This window comes from Myotis nattereri, assembly GCF_964212035.1.
Source record: "Myotis nattereri genome assembly, chromosome: 14".
Classification (NCBI taxonomy): Eukaryota; Metazoa; Chordata; class Mammalia; order Chiroptera; family Vespertilionidae; genus Myotis; species Myotis nattereri.
The window spans coordinates 45,790,063-45,805,393 of record NC_138089.1 but is presented as its reverse complement, the minus strand read 5'-3'; the positions used below and the strand labels follow the sequence as shown (position 1 = coordinate 45,805,393).

General features: G+C 37.3%; 1 protein-coding gene across 2 annotated transcripts in view; it reads left to right on the top strand.

The window, feature by feature from the left end:
• Positions 1–15,331, top strand: part of SLC4A7 (solute carrier family 4 member 7) — an 83,953-nt gene that overhangs the window by 43,557 nt on the left and 25,065 nt on the right. Inside the window, exons 7-12 of one of the 2 annotated variants that reach the window (XM_081106184.1) lie at positions 635–1,003; positions 5,452–5,567; positions 8,348–8,505; positions 10,235–10,322; positions 12,267–12,413; positions 14,997–15,103. In XM_081106184.1, the coding sequence (XP_080962310.1) occupies positions 635–1,003; positions 5,452–5,567; positions 8,348–8,505; positions 10,235–10,322; positions 12,267–12,413; positions 14,997–15,103 (985 nt within the window). The remainder of the gene's footprint in view (positions 1–634; positions 1,004–5,451; positions 5,568–8,347; positions 8,506–10,234; positions 10,323–12,266; positions 12,414–14,996; positions 15,104–15,331) is intronic. The other variant, XM_081106183.1, reaches the window with a different exon arrangement.

Here is a 15,331-nt window from a genome sequence, read left to right as displayed (position 1 = left end):
CTTTTCTGGTGAGAGATAATTATTGTGATTCAGTAGAGTGTAGGGCAAATATACTAAGTATAAGCTATTTATTGCTGATAAATTTTGTGTTGGGTTCTTTTTCTTAGATTGTTATATTATCTTCTTATTTAATATTTATCATTTATTTAAGCAGCACTTTGCATTGATATTGTTCTTTTTAAAAAAAGGCACCGTTGGGCATTCTAATTACAGTGGGGCCTTGACTTACGAGTGTCCTGAGTTTTTTGAGATACCAGCTGTCTCTCGGTGGATTTTTTGCATTGAGTTGACAGAGTAATTTGAGTTAATGAGCTCCTTAACGAGCTCGGTCTCAGAACGAATTAAACTCGTAAGTCAAGGCCCCACTGCACTAATAATATTGTCCACTACCTTCTACATTAACATTTTTTGTTGTTATCTTTTTTTGGCTACACCTTCAGGGAACTAATTACAGCTTAAACAATTTTTCAGTGACTTTCTAATATTTAAAAGTCTGATTGTCTGATAGCATGAGTTTGGAGTGTTGGGTCTTGAAACCTTGCTATTTACAGTGTGAATGCATTTTTTTGGCGTGTGTTTCTATTTGTCTTCTGCAGTGAACTTCATCATTTTTCATTTATCTGTTTTATCTCAGGGGAAGGCCTTTCAGCCTCCCGCCACTCTTTGCGAACAGGCCTGTCTGCCTCAAACCTTTCACTGAGAGGAGAATCACCTTTATCTCTTCTTCTCAGTCATCTTCTCCCTTCTGCGAGAGCTGGAACCCCTGCAGGCTCGAGGTGTACAACCCCAGTGCCCACCCCTCCAAACAGCCCTCCTTCTAGCCCTAGCATCAGTCGCCTGACCTCCAGAAGTTCCCAACAGAGTCAGCTGCAGGTCCCAGAACTCCTGGTTTCTCCTGCCAGTGATGATATTCCCACAGTAGTAATTCATCCGCCAGAGGAAGACTTAGAATCATCGAAAGGCCAGGAGCAGAAGAAGGAGGAAAATGTTGACATAACTCCAGGCAACTATTTACAATCCTCCCTGCGTGGTGCTTTCTGCCTCTGGGTCACTTGCACTTGGAATGCCTTTTAGCACCTAGCTTTAGCAGCCTTTGTAGATGATGCTTCTAAGTTATTTTGACTTCTGCATGGTTCCCCCCACCCCCTTTACAATATATTTTAGAAAAGAATAGCATTATTAAAAATTTTATAAGAAAACTACACATAATTTAATAAACCCTTTCAAAAATTTTCACTGAAATTACAGGTCCACCTGCATTTGAATGGTTCAGGAAAATGTAGACGTTTTGATACTAATCTTTTAAGTTGCCATGATTTTTAGAAAACAGCTTTTCTTATGCATTAAGGTGAATGAACACATTGTACATAAATGATAATGAGGTGAAGTGCCTTTTATCTATTCTTTGGTGCTTTTGTCCAAAGAATGCAGTATATTTTAACCTTTTTGACAATAATAGGATCTAATGTTCTTTTTCTCATTTTGTTTGAGACGATTGATGTTCCCTAAGGACTGCCTCGAATCATCATGATTTCTAAATTAGTATTATATTTTGGAATAGATTTTAGTTGTCTATTATTTAATTAATGTCATAACTATCTTTCTATTTCACAAATGAAGAACATTAAGACTTAGAGATGTTAAAATCATACTGTAAATGACCAGAGCAAGTACTTGAGCTCAGATCTACCTGGAACAAAATTTATATTTGTTTATACTGATATCTCAGTAACACTGAATATTTCTTGTTTTGCCAGCTCCTACTATGTTGTTAATAATGAGAGACTACACATTTTATCTAGGGAGGAAGTGACATATGGGTCTCAACTGCTTATTAGGCCATGCTGTTAAAGGATAAAAGGAGCAATTAACTGAGAATTGAGGAACAAAGTTCTTTTCCTTCTCTGCAGTTGGTATGCCAGGAGATTTATCAGCCTTTCTAAAGGAAAAGAAATTAGAATGGAAGATAGAGAATTTCTAAAGATAAGAAAAAGCTCACAATTACTGTTTAAGAAGACAGCTATAGAAGGTATTAGTATGTAATGAAAATAATAGGAGTGGCTATATATTATTCTCTGTTTAATTACCTTTGGGGTTTAAAGCACCTGGAAACTATAGTTTTCTTGAAGTCTGATGTGATGTTAGAGGAGGAAGTAGGTGGCCTCGGCATAATTTTGGAAAGACTAATGTCATAGATATTTGTGTGATGGGTCATGCTTTGTGCATACCCGGAGTTGAAAAGAAAGTGGTGTTTCCCATTAGTGGTTCGTTCGGAGAGTAATTATGTAAAAGAAGTAGACTCATTTCTAGTTTTGTAACTATCTTCTAACTCGGTGATTTTCAACCAGTGTGGTGTGGCACAAGAATTTTCTAAACATGCAATACCTGACTGTTTAGTCAGGGGGACTGACCTTTTATTCCTTGGATTGTCAAATGAAAAAATGACAACAGATAACATGACAGTAGCTCTCTGGTGTGAATGCCCGGTCTTGAACCATAAACATATCGGTCATATAATAGATTTGATTCTTATTAGTCACGTCACATAATAATAATAGTGAGGTTGCATCTGATTGGTTAATTCTTGGTACCAGGAGTCCTTATACATGTATAGGACCTGATTTTTAAAAAAGTCACTTTGGAGCAAAAGGGTAGGTAATAACTATTATTATAGTATTTTATCGTAAGTCAAAGTTACACCTACTTTTTTTTGTCAGATAAGCAAATATATTTTTTCGTGTGCTGCAGAATTTTAGTAATTAGTTTATGTGTACCATGAAATGAAAAAAGTTGAGAAACATTGTTCTAACTCAAGATTTCCCAGCCTCAGCACTGTTGACATCTTGGGCTGGACCCTTCTTTGTTTCAGGGGCCTGTGCTGTGCACAGTAGGATGTATAGCAGCATTCCTGGCCTTCCTTCCCTAGCTGTCAGCAGCACTCCCTAGCTGTGACAAACAAAATGCCTCTAGACATTGCCTCTTGGGGGACAAAAATCTTTCCAGATTGTGAACCGTTGTTCCAACTGCTTCTACTTGCAAACTTTTAATGACAGAAAACTCTTGACAACTTTGATTTATCTTTCTCTAGTTTGATCGTTGAATCTCAGTATTAATATTATATGTACATATACTCACATTTTTTCATTTTTCTTAAAGCAAAGAAATATGGTCCTTCTGAGTTATCTACGCTAATGGTAGTTTGAACTTTGGGGACTTTACTCATTTAATTCTGAGCTCTAGGAATTTATTGCAGGAGCAGGGAGATTGCCTTTACTGATTGAGAAAACAGCTTTAGCTTAGCTGAGATTGTGAAGGGTTATCTAGAGAAGATAATGGTGGGAAACTAACACGAACCTGGCATGGCAGTTTTTACAGGTTAAGATGGCCAGGTTAACTAAGTGACTTCACGTCACATCTGGCTTTACCAGCAGGTAGTTCCCTATTATTTCTTCTTCCCATTCCTACCTTATCCTTACTTTCCCCCATAACCTTCTTCTTATTCCATTCTTCTCTCCAAAGTCTGTTTGCTGAGACTGCTCTGGAAAACTATGCACATGTCCTATTTGATTACCCATCTACAGATTGAATATTTTTAGTAGTTACAAGTATAGATGCATTGATGCTCTGTTGTACTTGCTGCCAGGGCCTTAATGATATTCATCATTGTGTGGGAGTTGGTGGAAACTACTGAAAATACTAGTTAACTTTTTTTCCCCCTCTTGGGCATGTGTTTTAATAAAAAGACTGTCATCTGGAAGTTGAGGGACAAAGGTCAAAGAAGAGGAATCTTAATGACTTTTTTGTACGAAGCTAAAATGCTGAAAAAATAAGTTTTAGGAAGCATTTTATTTATTTCAGAATTCTCTAACACTTCCAGAGAATGAGCATGTGGCTGAATAGATTGGATGTGCTTTTTCATACTGAGATTCGGGGGCCACAGTGATATCTTAGTTTAGGTATTTAATAGAGAAGTGGCTATTACAAAGGTCTTCTCTCACTGAGTTTTAACAGTAAACCCGAATGACTTAAAGTTATTAGTAGTAGGATGTTATCTTCTAGAAAAATGAAAACTTAGATGCATCACATATATGTGGTGTGAGTTCCTGTGGGTCACTAGATTGCCCTGTGAGTGGTAAAATCTGTCCTAAGTCTTGTGCCTTTTCTCCTGTGATACTTAGTGTTTTATATGCTTGAACTAGAAATCTTAGGTGCTGTGAGAAAATGAAGTATACCTAATGGTAGAAACCTGGATTGTACTTGAAAATTTTTGAGATTTGAGCTTTTTGCAAAAGTCATAGTGGTAACAATTGGTTATATGCTACAGGGTGTTGTTAGGTTATCTTATTGTTGTGAAATGTTGCTGCTGACTGTCCCTTGAAATGAGCATACTAATGCTGGGACATGTTATTCAAACAAGCTCATTTTATAGAACATATATCTATCATTTCTAATCTAAACAAACTAATTTTATAAGTTTATCTGCATCTTAGAGGTTGCGTGACTGTGAGTTAGTCACATGGCTTACAAAGTGGCAGAGTGCTTATTTTAACACAGGTCTGTTTAATTAAAAAACCCTTCCTCTTTAGCCCTAGCTGGTTTGGCTCAGTGGATAGAGGGTCAGCCAATGGAGGGAAGGGGTCTGGGTTCGATTCCAGTCAAATGCATGTGCCTTGGTTGCAGTCTCCATCCCTGGCCCTGATCACATTGATGTTTCTCTCTCTCTCTGTCTCTCCCTCTCCCTTCCACTCACTCTAAAAATATCAATGGAAAAAAATATACTCGGGTGAGGATTAACAAAACACACACACACACACACACACACACACACAAAATCCCTTTCTTCTTTATAAATAGTGATTATAAAAAACATCACTTTTATAAAGTTGTATTGTTTTAGGAATAATGACAGTCGGCAGCACAAATGTTACCCAACAGAAGTGAAAATTATTGAGGAAACTGTTATGATTGTGGAACATTGTGGTACATTTAACCTACATTTAGTTGATGTAGCTCTTAAATTTTCCCACATTACACTTAGGATTTATCAGAAAACTTATATTGTTATTAATGCAAGCATGTGAAGTTTAGTTAGGCATCAGTAACCTCTGCAGTTCACGTGTATGTTGGCTATATTGGAAGTGTAATCTCTAAACATTTGTAGTAGTAATCAGACTCACGTCTTCCCTCTTCTGTGGTTCTGCACCTACTCACTTTTTCTTTTTGCAAAGGTCACCATTTTTGTAATTGTATTATTAAAAATGTTAAGATGTATAGCTTTAATATTGCTTAAAATGTTATTTTGGTCTTGCTGGTTTGTTACTAACACTTGGCACTTTTTTTTTTTTTTTTACCTTGCACATTTGCTTTTAATAAACCATCACTTTCAGGAGAGGAGCAGAATCAGTGAATTTTCTCCTTACTAATTTGGAATTTGTTTATTCTCGAATACAGGTATTTTGGCCTCTCCACAGTCTGCACCTGGAAACTTGGACACTAGTAAAAGTGCTGAGATTAAAGGTAATGGAGGTGGAGGAAGCAGAGAAAATAGTACTGTTGACTTCAGCAAGGTAATTCTGTCATTCACCGTACATTTTCCTAATCATTCTTAAGAAAATCGCTAACAGTGAGCCTTTATTAACATTGATTATAATAATTTAATAGACTGATGCTTACAAACCTGCCTGTGATGCTTGTAATAGGTTAATTTAAGGTCCGAAATTGTGAGCAAGATAACAGTCTCGGAGCACTTGAATATCACTGTATCTTATTAGTTTTAGAAATTCTGACTAAAGAATATGTGAATGATACGGTCTTTTCATCCATAGCCACCCACAGATACCATGAAACTTCAGTACCTTTTGAATTCTAGTTATTTGTTCTAGAGATACCACCACTAGAAAGATTAATTCTGGGAATGATGTTATAGCAATGGTAGTGAATTCAGCCTTTTTCTAGCTGTAACGTGATTCCAGAACTACTGTCTAATGGCATCAGTAGTAGGCACATTCAGGGTAGTACGGCTGCAGACCATGTCAGTACTTTTTGGAATGTCACTGGGAAGCATATGGGCGCTTACCCCATGGGTAGGTAAAGGCATGGATTTAAAAACAGAAAATGTTATTTTTTAAAAAGGGGCAAAAACTACAAGTTCAAACTACAATAGAATTTAAAGAGTACTTTATGACTACTTCCGCATAATTGATTCTAAAGGCCATCTACACTAATAAAAGAGAAAAATGGTAATTGGCGTACGGCGCACCCTTTTCATTGGCTAATCAGGGCTATATGCAAATTAACTGCCAACTAAGATTGGCAGTTAACTGCCAACAAGATGGCGGTTAATTTGCATATGTAGGCACAATGCAGGGAGGCGAAAGGGAAAGCAGGAAGAAGCCCCCTGCCACTGACAGTGATCGGAAACCCAGGGGGGAGCTAAGAGCTGGGGGGCAGGGCAAAGGCGGCCCTGCCCCCCAGCCATGATCAGAGAATCAGGTGCCTTTTCCGCCCTGGCCAGTGATAGCAGGAAGTAGGGGTGGAGCCAGCGATGGGAGCTGGGCACGGTCGAAGCTGGCAGTCCCAGGAGCTAGGGGTCCCTTGCCTGGGCCTAAAGCGAAGCCCACAATCGCGGGGCCGCTGCAGCTGCCACTGCAGGTCCCCGCTGCCCAGGCCGGAAGCCTCAGCCAGAGGCGTTAGGCCTGGGCAGGGGCGGAGCCTGCAACCGCGGGGAGCTGGGGGTCCCCTGCCCAGGCCTGACACCTCTGCCGGAGGCCTCAGGCCTGGTCAAGGGGCCGATCCGGTGATTGGTGATCGGAGGGTGATGAGGGTCAACTCCTCTGGCCGAGGCATCAGGCCTGGGCGGGGGGCAGAACCAGTGATGGGGGGAAATGAGGGTCCCCTGCCCAGGCCTGACGCCTCTGTCAGAGGCGTCAGGCCTGGGCAAGGGGCCGATCCTGTGATTGGAGGGTGATGGGGGTCAACGCCTGAGGGCTCCCAGTATGTGAGAGGGGGCAGGCTGGGCTGAGGGACACACTCCCCCCCCCCCCCCCACACACACACCCAGTGCACGAATTTCGTGCACCAGGCCCCTAGTTTTAATATAATGCTGTTAAATTTAATTTGCTACAGGACTTTCAATGCTTTAATATTTTTGTATCCAGTGTCATTTAATTAAATGTGATTATTCCAAGTAAGATTTGTTCAGTCTTTCATAATGCAAAGCATAGATCGCATTTTGCAGAAAAGGAGTTTAAATGAACATCTGTGCTATGCAACTTTGCTGCGTTTCGTGCTCTGCAATCATAGAAAGCCTTGCATATGGGACATTGACTCTACAAAAAGGCTGTTGTGCTAACTCGGTTATATTTTTGCTGGTGCTCCTGTTATTTCAGACGAGTGAAAGTGTTCAGGGACTAAATTCAAGTTATTCTTATGAAATGAGTCCATGAGTATAGTTTACGTTATAGATCTCCTCTAGACATGGCAGATGCCATTTATTTTTGTTCCTCTGTCACAGTTTTGCTTTTTTTTTTACTTGGCCCATCCTTGTGTACACCTCCTGTCTCCTGTTGGGCAGGAGTCTGCCTCCTGGCACTGTAGTTGTGGCACACTGGGTGTGGGACTCAAGAGGCCCGCTGTAAGTGCTGCTTTCTTGTTAATGGATAGCCCTGTAAGTGGTTGTTTAGTGACTTGTGTGAAACTGTGTATAAATGACAAAGTTCCCATGCTTCGATATTCTGTGTGTGACCTTTCCTTGGTAATTATACACAGACAACCAAATTTGATTATATGGCACTACCATATATTTATACCAGTAATGGCTATTTATTTTCGTTTTAAATAAAAAATAAAAACAAAATTTCCCCCCCATTTAGTGAAAATACTGGGGAATGCCCAGAGTTCTTTAAAATAGGACTTATAAAAAAGACAAAGGGACTAAGTCATTTCTAAGATGAAGTAATAGATTATCATGAAGTGAATATTTTTTAGCACTGTGTATAATTTCATGAACTATTGCTAGTTTGTGAACTATACTTTGTCTTTAATTTTTAATGAATAGTGCTGTGTTCATTGAAAATTTTTTTTCTCGTTTCCATGTTTGATAATTTAGATCTCTGAAATAGTAAAGATTATGATAGTTGAAGCAATTGGGAGTATTTTTTCCTAGATGTATTTTGCTTGCCTTTTTTGTATTTGTCTACTCTCCATCCTTTGTGAGAATTTTGGGATTTATATCTTCTTTAGATCACCAGTTTAGTCTTGAAGGCATATTTTCTTTCCTGTTTCCCTCTAAATAGTCTTATAAACACCATGTAAATTTTATTTTAAATGATTATTTATTTGTCAATAGGTTGATATGAATTTCATGAGGAAAATTCCTTCGGGAGCTGAGGCATCCAATGTTCTGGTGGGAGAAGTAGACTTTTTGGAAAGACCGATAATCGCGTTTGTGAGACTGGCTCCCGCTGTTCTCCTCTCAGGGCTGACTGAAGTCCCTGTTCCGACCAGGTAAAGAGTTTATTCCAATGAACGTGCTCTCAGCATGTCCAAAATCTAAGTTTTTTCATACTGAAGGAACGTGTTCCATTATGTATGTAGTAAAATATCATTTTAATTATTAATGTTGCCATTGTGCCAAAGGCTTTGACTACTAGGGGATAAAAGTATGATCTCTTTTTATTTTTGAATAACTTATTTTTATTGACTTTAGAAAGAGGAAGGAAGGGAGCGTTGGAGAGAGAGGGAGAGAGAGAAACATTGATTGCCAGAACTGGGGATCGAACCCAAATACTGAGTATGTACCCTGACCAGGAATGGAATCCGCAACCTTTTGGTGTATAGGATGACAGTCCAATCAACTGAGCCACACCAGCCAAGGCCAATCTCTCTTCCTAAAACTAAAAAAACAAAGGGGTAGGGGGAAAGAGTATATCTATAATACTTCAACAATAAAGATAAATTTAAAAAAATAATTGCAGCATGAGAACATATTTCATTGATACCTTTATAAGAATTTTGTCATCTCAGGAGTTTTGGTTTAAAAAGTGGTACATTTTAGATATATGATCTGTGCAGGCACTGGAGTCAGAGAAAATGGAGTTGAATTTTTGCATTTCCACTTCTGTGGGAGGGTCAGACCTGACATAAATTTTCTAAGCTTCATTTGTAAAATGAGGATAATAATACATTATAGTTGATTAAATTGATAATGCCCCTGAATTAGGCAAAGAGCTTTGTTCTGACCTGACCAGAATCTTTTCTTCAAAATACATTATGAGTAAAAATGAAAATGGGCGTAATATCCATATGAATAATTACCAAGTTGTGCTATAAAGAGTAATCAGTTCCTTAGCTATTGACTGCATAAACTTAATTCCAAATGAGAATAATTTAAAAATATTTAAAAATTATTTTTAGAATAGTAAATCTGAGGAATTAATTGCAACTTGATTGAAATGTACATGCCTATTTTCAGTATGCTTTACTGAGGTGCATTAATGGTGTAGTATTAAGATAAATGAGAAAAATAATTCTATAGATTCATATTTACATTCTCTTAAAATAGGAAGATGAATACTTCTAGTTTGGATAAGTGTAAATATTAACATTTTACTGTCATTAATAAGGACATAATTAAATAGGAAGTTAATTACTTTTTATTTAGTCACTAAAAATAAATAAAATAAAAAAGTAATAGTTGGTTTGGTGATAAATTTGGAGCTATAGATAAAAATTCATTTTCTTTCCAAAGGAATTAGTTCCTTTTTTACTACTACACTAATATTAGTCTTAATCCAGATTATATTTTGAGGATTTGTGGATTTTTTTGTGTATACTCTTTAATTATTTTACTAGGCAAACCTTTTAAGTACTTCAATGAAATTGGTATTCACTAATTTATTTATTTATTGTCAAACAGACCAGAGAAAATTGTTTACTCAAATTCAAAAGGATATAGAAGATGGGAATTTTTAATGTAAAACACTCAATTTCTAAATTACTGTCTTACCCTAAGAAAGATGGGAAGTGATAACTTAGTAGGAAGTTAATTATGAATGCCTTTCTTAGTTCTGTGATCTGCTTTAGGCTGAGTAGAGTTGCCAACTTTTTTCAGTGATTGGGGTGGGCAGATGATCAGTGTTTTTGTGTTGATATTTCAGTGATTTTTTTATGATTGCTGAGATTTATGTGTGTATGTTGTTTATGTTTAAATGTGTGTATTTTAATGTTTTCTTAGGTTTTTGTTTTTGTTACTGGGTCCAGCAGGCAAGGCACCACAGTACCATGAAATTGGAAGATCTATAGCCACTCTCATGACGGATGAGGTAATTACATACCCTTTGAAGTAGACACTGATTATGAAGCGTATACTATATAAAGTCCCTTTTGAAGTGGAATTTCAAATCCTTTTGGACACCAATTATGAAGCATATAATATTTATTATAGTTCTCTTTTATTTTTTTTAAAAAATATATTTTATTGATTTTTTACAGAGAGAAAGGGAGAGAGATAGAGAGTTAGAAACATCGATGAGAGAGAAACATCGATCAGCTGCCTTCTGCACATCTCCTACTGGGGATGTGCCCGCAACCCAGGTACATGCCCTTGACCGGAATCGAACCTGGGACCTTTCAGTCTGCAGGCCGACGCTCTATCCACTGAGCCAAACTGGTTTCGGCTATAATTCTCTTTTATAGTGATGCTTAAAAATTGACCTTACTGTATGTAATATTTTATCTCATATTCACTCTTTTTGTTAATTGAATTTATTGGGGTGATATTAATAAAATATATAGGTTTCAGGTATATCTCATATTCACTCTCTTCAACTGTTTTGCCTTTGTTACGGTCTTCAGGACGATTCTGTCAGGATCAGTGGATATTTTTTTATTTTCTCCCCTACATTTGAAATTATTGATTACCTTCTAGAAATTATCTTCATCCTGGATTTTAGGATATATTTTCTTTTGGGTTTCCTTGGGGCTTTGTCTTTTTCTCTTTCCCCCCTTTTTTTCCTCTAGTTTCTTTGTTCCATTTGTGAACTTCACCTTTGACCATGACCTGTATTGATCAGGACTTCTCTCTCTCCTGGAGAGGCTCCAGCCATCTCTGCTGTGTGCCCCTAAGGTATCTGAAACCCCAGTTACCTGAACCTGACCTCCTTTGTCTGTCCTGTCTCAAACAGTTGGTCACCACATTCTGTTGATTTTACCTCCTTAATATCTTTAGCATCTAACCTGCCACCTCCACTGCCACTTCTCTGGTTTACACCCTACCTTCTTCTCTTTGGTGATTAAAGTGGACTTTCCGAATCTTAGCATAGTCTCCTCCACACTACCAATTACATGCAGATTTCAATATATCATTATCTTGATCCATATATGTCAATGCCATCTTGTTATATACTTATGTTTAAACCTAAAATCTTTGCCATTGTCTGAATAGGGTCTGTCTGATCTGGCCTCTGCATACTTCTTGAAACTCATATCCTCCCCCATTTTCCCTGGCCACGTTAGTTTCCCTTTTGTTCCTCAGATGTGTCATGTTCTTTTCTGCCTCTGGTCATTTACAATGGTTATTCCCTTTGCCTGAGTTCTCTTCTACCATCTCTTCCCTCTGCATGGGTTTGTCCCTTATCTCATTCACATTTCTCCTACAGGGTTACCTCCTGTAAGACGTTCATTCACCTGTTTTATTTTTATCACAGCATTCATTTTTACCTGCAATTATGTATTTATGTAATTAACTTCTTTCACTATCTTGCTCCCTCGGGCTCTTGAGCACAGGGACCTTGCCTTATCTGTCTCCATTGCGCTCTCCAAGTGTTTAGAATTGTGCCTGGCAAATAGTAGGCACCCAAGTAAATATAAGCGATCAAATAAATTAAGTGTTTAAGTAAAGTTGATTGTACATCCATGATTATTGGTTTAGGATAAATGACATTTAATATCCTAGAAGTGGAAAGACAGGCTGCAGTATTTTATTCAGTAATGAATTGTTGAGTATTTCCCATGTAAAAATTTATCTTTTTAAAAATTATTTTGCCTTAACACATCACTATTTTATTTTGTTTTATTATTACTGATAATTCATCTGATAATACTAATAATGGGCTATTTTTTATAGTTATTACCCAGGGTGGGATAAGAGGTTAGGTAATTATCTTTATTGTATACTTATTCATGTTATCTGAAGTGGATTTACTTTGTATAGAACTTTCTTTCAACTTTAAAATTCTTTTACTCAGTGTTTTTTTTCCCTCCTTTAGATTTTTCATGATGTAGCTTATAAAGCAAAAGACAGAAATGACCTCTTATCTGGAATTGATGAGTTTTTAGATCAAGTAACTGTCCTACCTCCAGGAGAGTGGGATCCTTCTATACGCATAGAGCCACCAAAAAGTGTTCCTTCTCAGGTAAGAGTCCATACAGTATTTGAGGTACGTTTACAACATTAAAAAAAAAATACTTTATACATTTAAAAGAAATTTTTTTATTGACTTCAGAGAGAAAGGGAGAGGGAGAGAGAGATAGAAACATCAATGATGAGAGAGAATCATCAGCTGCTTCCTGCACGCCCCCTACTGGGGATCAAACCCGCAACCCAGGCGCGTGCCCTTGACCAGAATTAAATCCAGGATCCTTCAGTCCGCAGGCCAACGCTCTCTCCACTGAGCCAAACCAACCAGGGCTACTTTATACATTTTTAAAAATCAAAACTGTATATAACATTCAGAGAAGTTATACCCCGATATGTCCCCTTGATGTTCTCATCTCTGTACCACCTTCTGTGGGCTACCATTTGTTACTAGGTTTTTGTTTATCCTTCTAGTTTTTATTCAGTACAAAGAAATATGAACCTACAGTTTTGTTTTCTTCGCTTTCTACCAAAAGTTAATATACTATGTGTACTGTTTGGCACCTTGCTTCTTTTTATATAACAACATATTTTGGTTATCTGATCATTAGAAATATTCCTTGTTCTTTTCTCACCGTTTTGTTGTATCCTGTTTATTGGATATATCATAGTTTATCCTATCCCTCGGCTTAGGATATCTTTGATCTTTTGCTACAAACCACATCATGGTAGTGATATGCCATATTAGTCTTATGCAGATAGAGCTGTAGGATAAATTTTCAGAAATAGGATTGCTAACTCACATGGGAGTTATAATTTTAGTAGGTGATTAGCAGAGTCTCTTAAATCGATTGGTCCATAGATTTTTGTGCAATCTTTGTGTTTTGGTGTTATCATTATACCTGTTTTATAAAAACTTTTTAAGTTTTCCTTTTTCTGTGTTCTTAAAACTTTAAAATGGCTTGGAATAATTTGGTTCTAAAAGTTGGAAGAATTCTTTTGTAAAGTTTTCTGAGCCTGAATATTTTGTTATATGTTAGGCTTCAACAACTTGCTTATTCTATGGAAATTGGTTTGTGTGAGCTTTCTATTTTTTCTAAGGTCAGTTTTAGTAAATTATTGTAACGATTTCCCTCTTTTCTGTCAGTTGGAAAATTGTGTTTTCCTAGTTTATTTATTGTGTTTTCCTTTATTTCATCAAGGTTTTAGATGTGTTTGTATAGGGTTGTACAGTATAGTCTCTGTCTTTCTTTATAGATATGTATATATATAAATAATTCCCCTCAGTTTGTGAAGTTGCCTCCTTGTTGTGATTGGCTAATGGTTTATCATATTTTTTAAATAGAGCAGCTTAAAAAATATAATTTTAGTTTTTTTTTTTTTAATGTATTTTGTTTTTCTAACTCAATTTCTGCTTTTTAGTTGTTTTATTTCTTTCAGGAAAGATTTTCTTTTTCATTTTTTTGTTTTAGCATTTCCTGAGCATAGATGCTTAATTCATTTTTCTTAATAAAATAAAATTGTTTGTTTTCCAGAAAGTCCATGATTTTGTTTTCTTCCTTGAGCTAAGATGTAATTTAGATTTTTATTTTGGTATTTTCAAATGGTAATTTTATGATTATAGATAAGTCTTTATATAACATATTGAACATATAAACCAGGTAGTTTTAAGTCATCTAGAGTCTTTGAACCAGGGGATCTCCTGGGATGACCCCACCCACCCCACCTTTCCCTCTCTCTCCCCCCTGCTCCTTCTACTTCCCTCCCTCTTCCTCTTCCACTTCCTCCTCCTTCTCCTTCTTTTTCTCTAATTCTTTCTCATTCTTTTAGGCCCAAGTAACCAATTAAAAACTCACTCCTTAGAGCCCGGCGGCCAATCCGCAGGCGGCCCTGCCCCAACCCCTCCCAGGAGAGGGGGCGCAGAGGACCCTCAGCCGCTGGGAGAGGCTGGGAGAGGCTGGGAGAGGCTGGGAGAGGCTGGGAGAGGCTGGGAGAGGCTGGGAGAGGCGGCCTGCCTGGCTCACTGCTGCCGGCCAGCCGGGCAGCCCGCCCAAAAACAAACAAACAAACAAAAAAACTCACCCCTTTCTTTTCAAGTGAGAATAGTACTCTTGAATTTGTAATGAAATATAATGGGATATTGATTTTTTATGCTTTTAATAACCCTTGTGCTATTTATATCTTAAGGGAAGTATCTTAGTAAAAGAAAACTTGCATGTACATTTTTCTTAATGTTAAGTACATTTTTAGTAGTTAACATGAGCAGTATTTTAAAAATTCTGGTAAGAGCAATGCTTTTATTGGCTATTTATGTTCCTGTTGCTGAATAGTAATTTAAAATGGTGTGTATGAATGTGTTTTATAGTGTATTTGATAATTAGAGCATAAAATGGAGCAAGCTGAGCTTGAATTTAGAAATATTAATAGACAAATATTGGCTTCTGTTTTAAAGTAGAGCTTATTTAAAGTAGCAGCTGATGTTAGGAAGCATCTTTTTTCTAGGAGCACAGCACGCGCGCATGCACACACATGTGTATACATATCCAGTAAGAGATCTCATGCTCCCTCTGAATTGAAGAAGCCACCTCAGCCTTCCTAAATAAACATTCTGAAAGTGTGTTTTTTTGTGTGTGAAATGCAGGAAAAGAGAAAGATTCCTGTATTTCCCAATGGATCTGCCCCCAGCTCGGGTGAAACTCATAAAGAGGCTGCTGACCATGCTGGGCCTGAGCTACAGAGAACTGGACGGTGGGTACAAATACTGATACAATGTGGGTGTCTTTGGAGACTAGGGTTTGAATTGATGAAAAAGGCACAAAAGGTCTTTTTCTTTGCAAGTATTTGAACCTAACCTTACATGGTATATTTTTATATTAAAAAAATGCCTTATTGTATAGGTATGTGATATTGAAGGAAATTAATATATATTTGAAGATAATTTTACTAGTATATACTTGGGTTCTGTATACCAAGCTT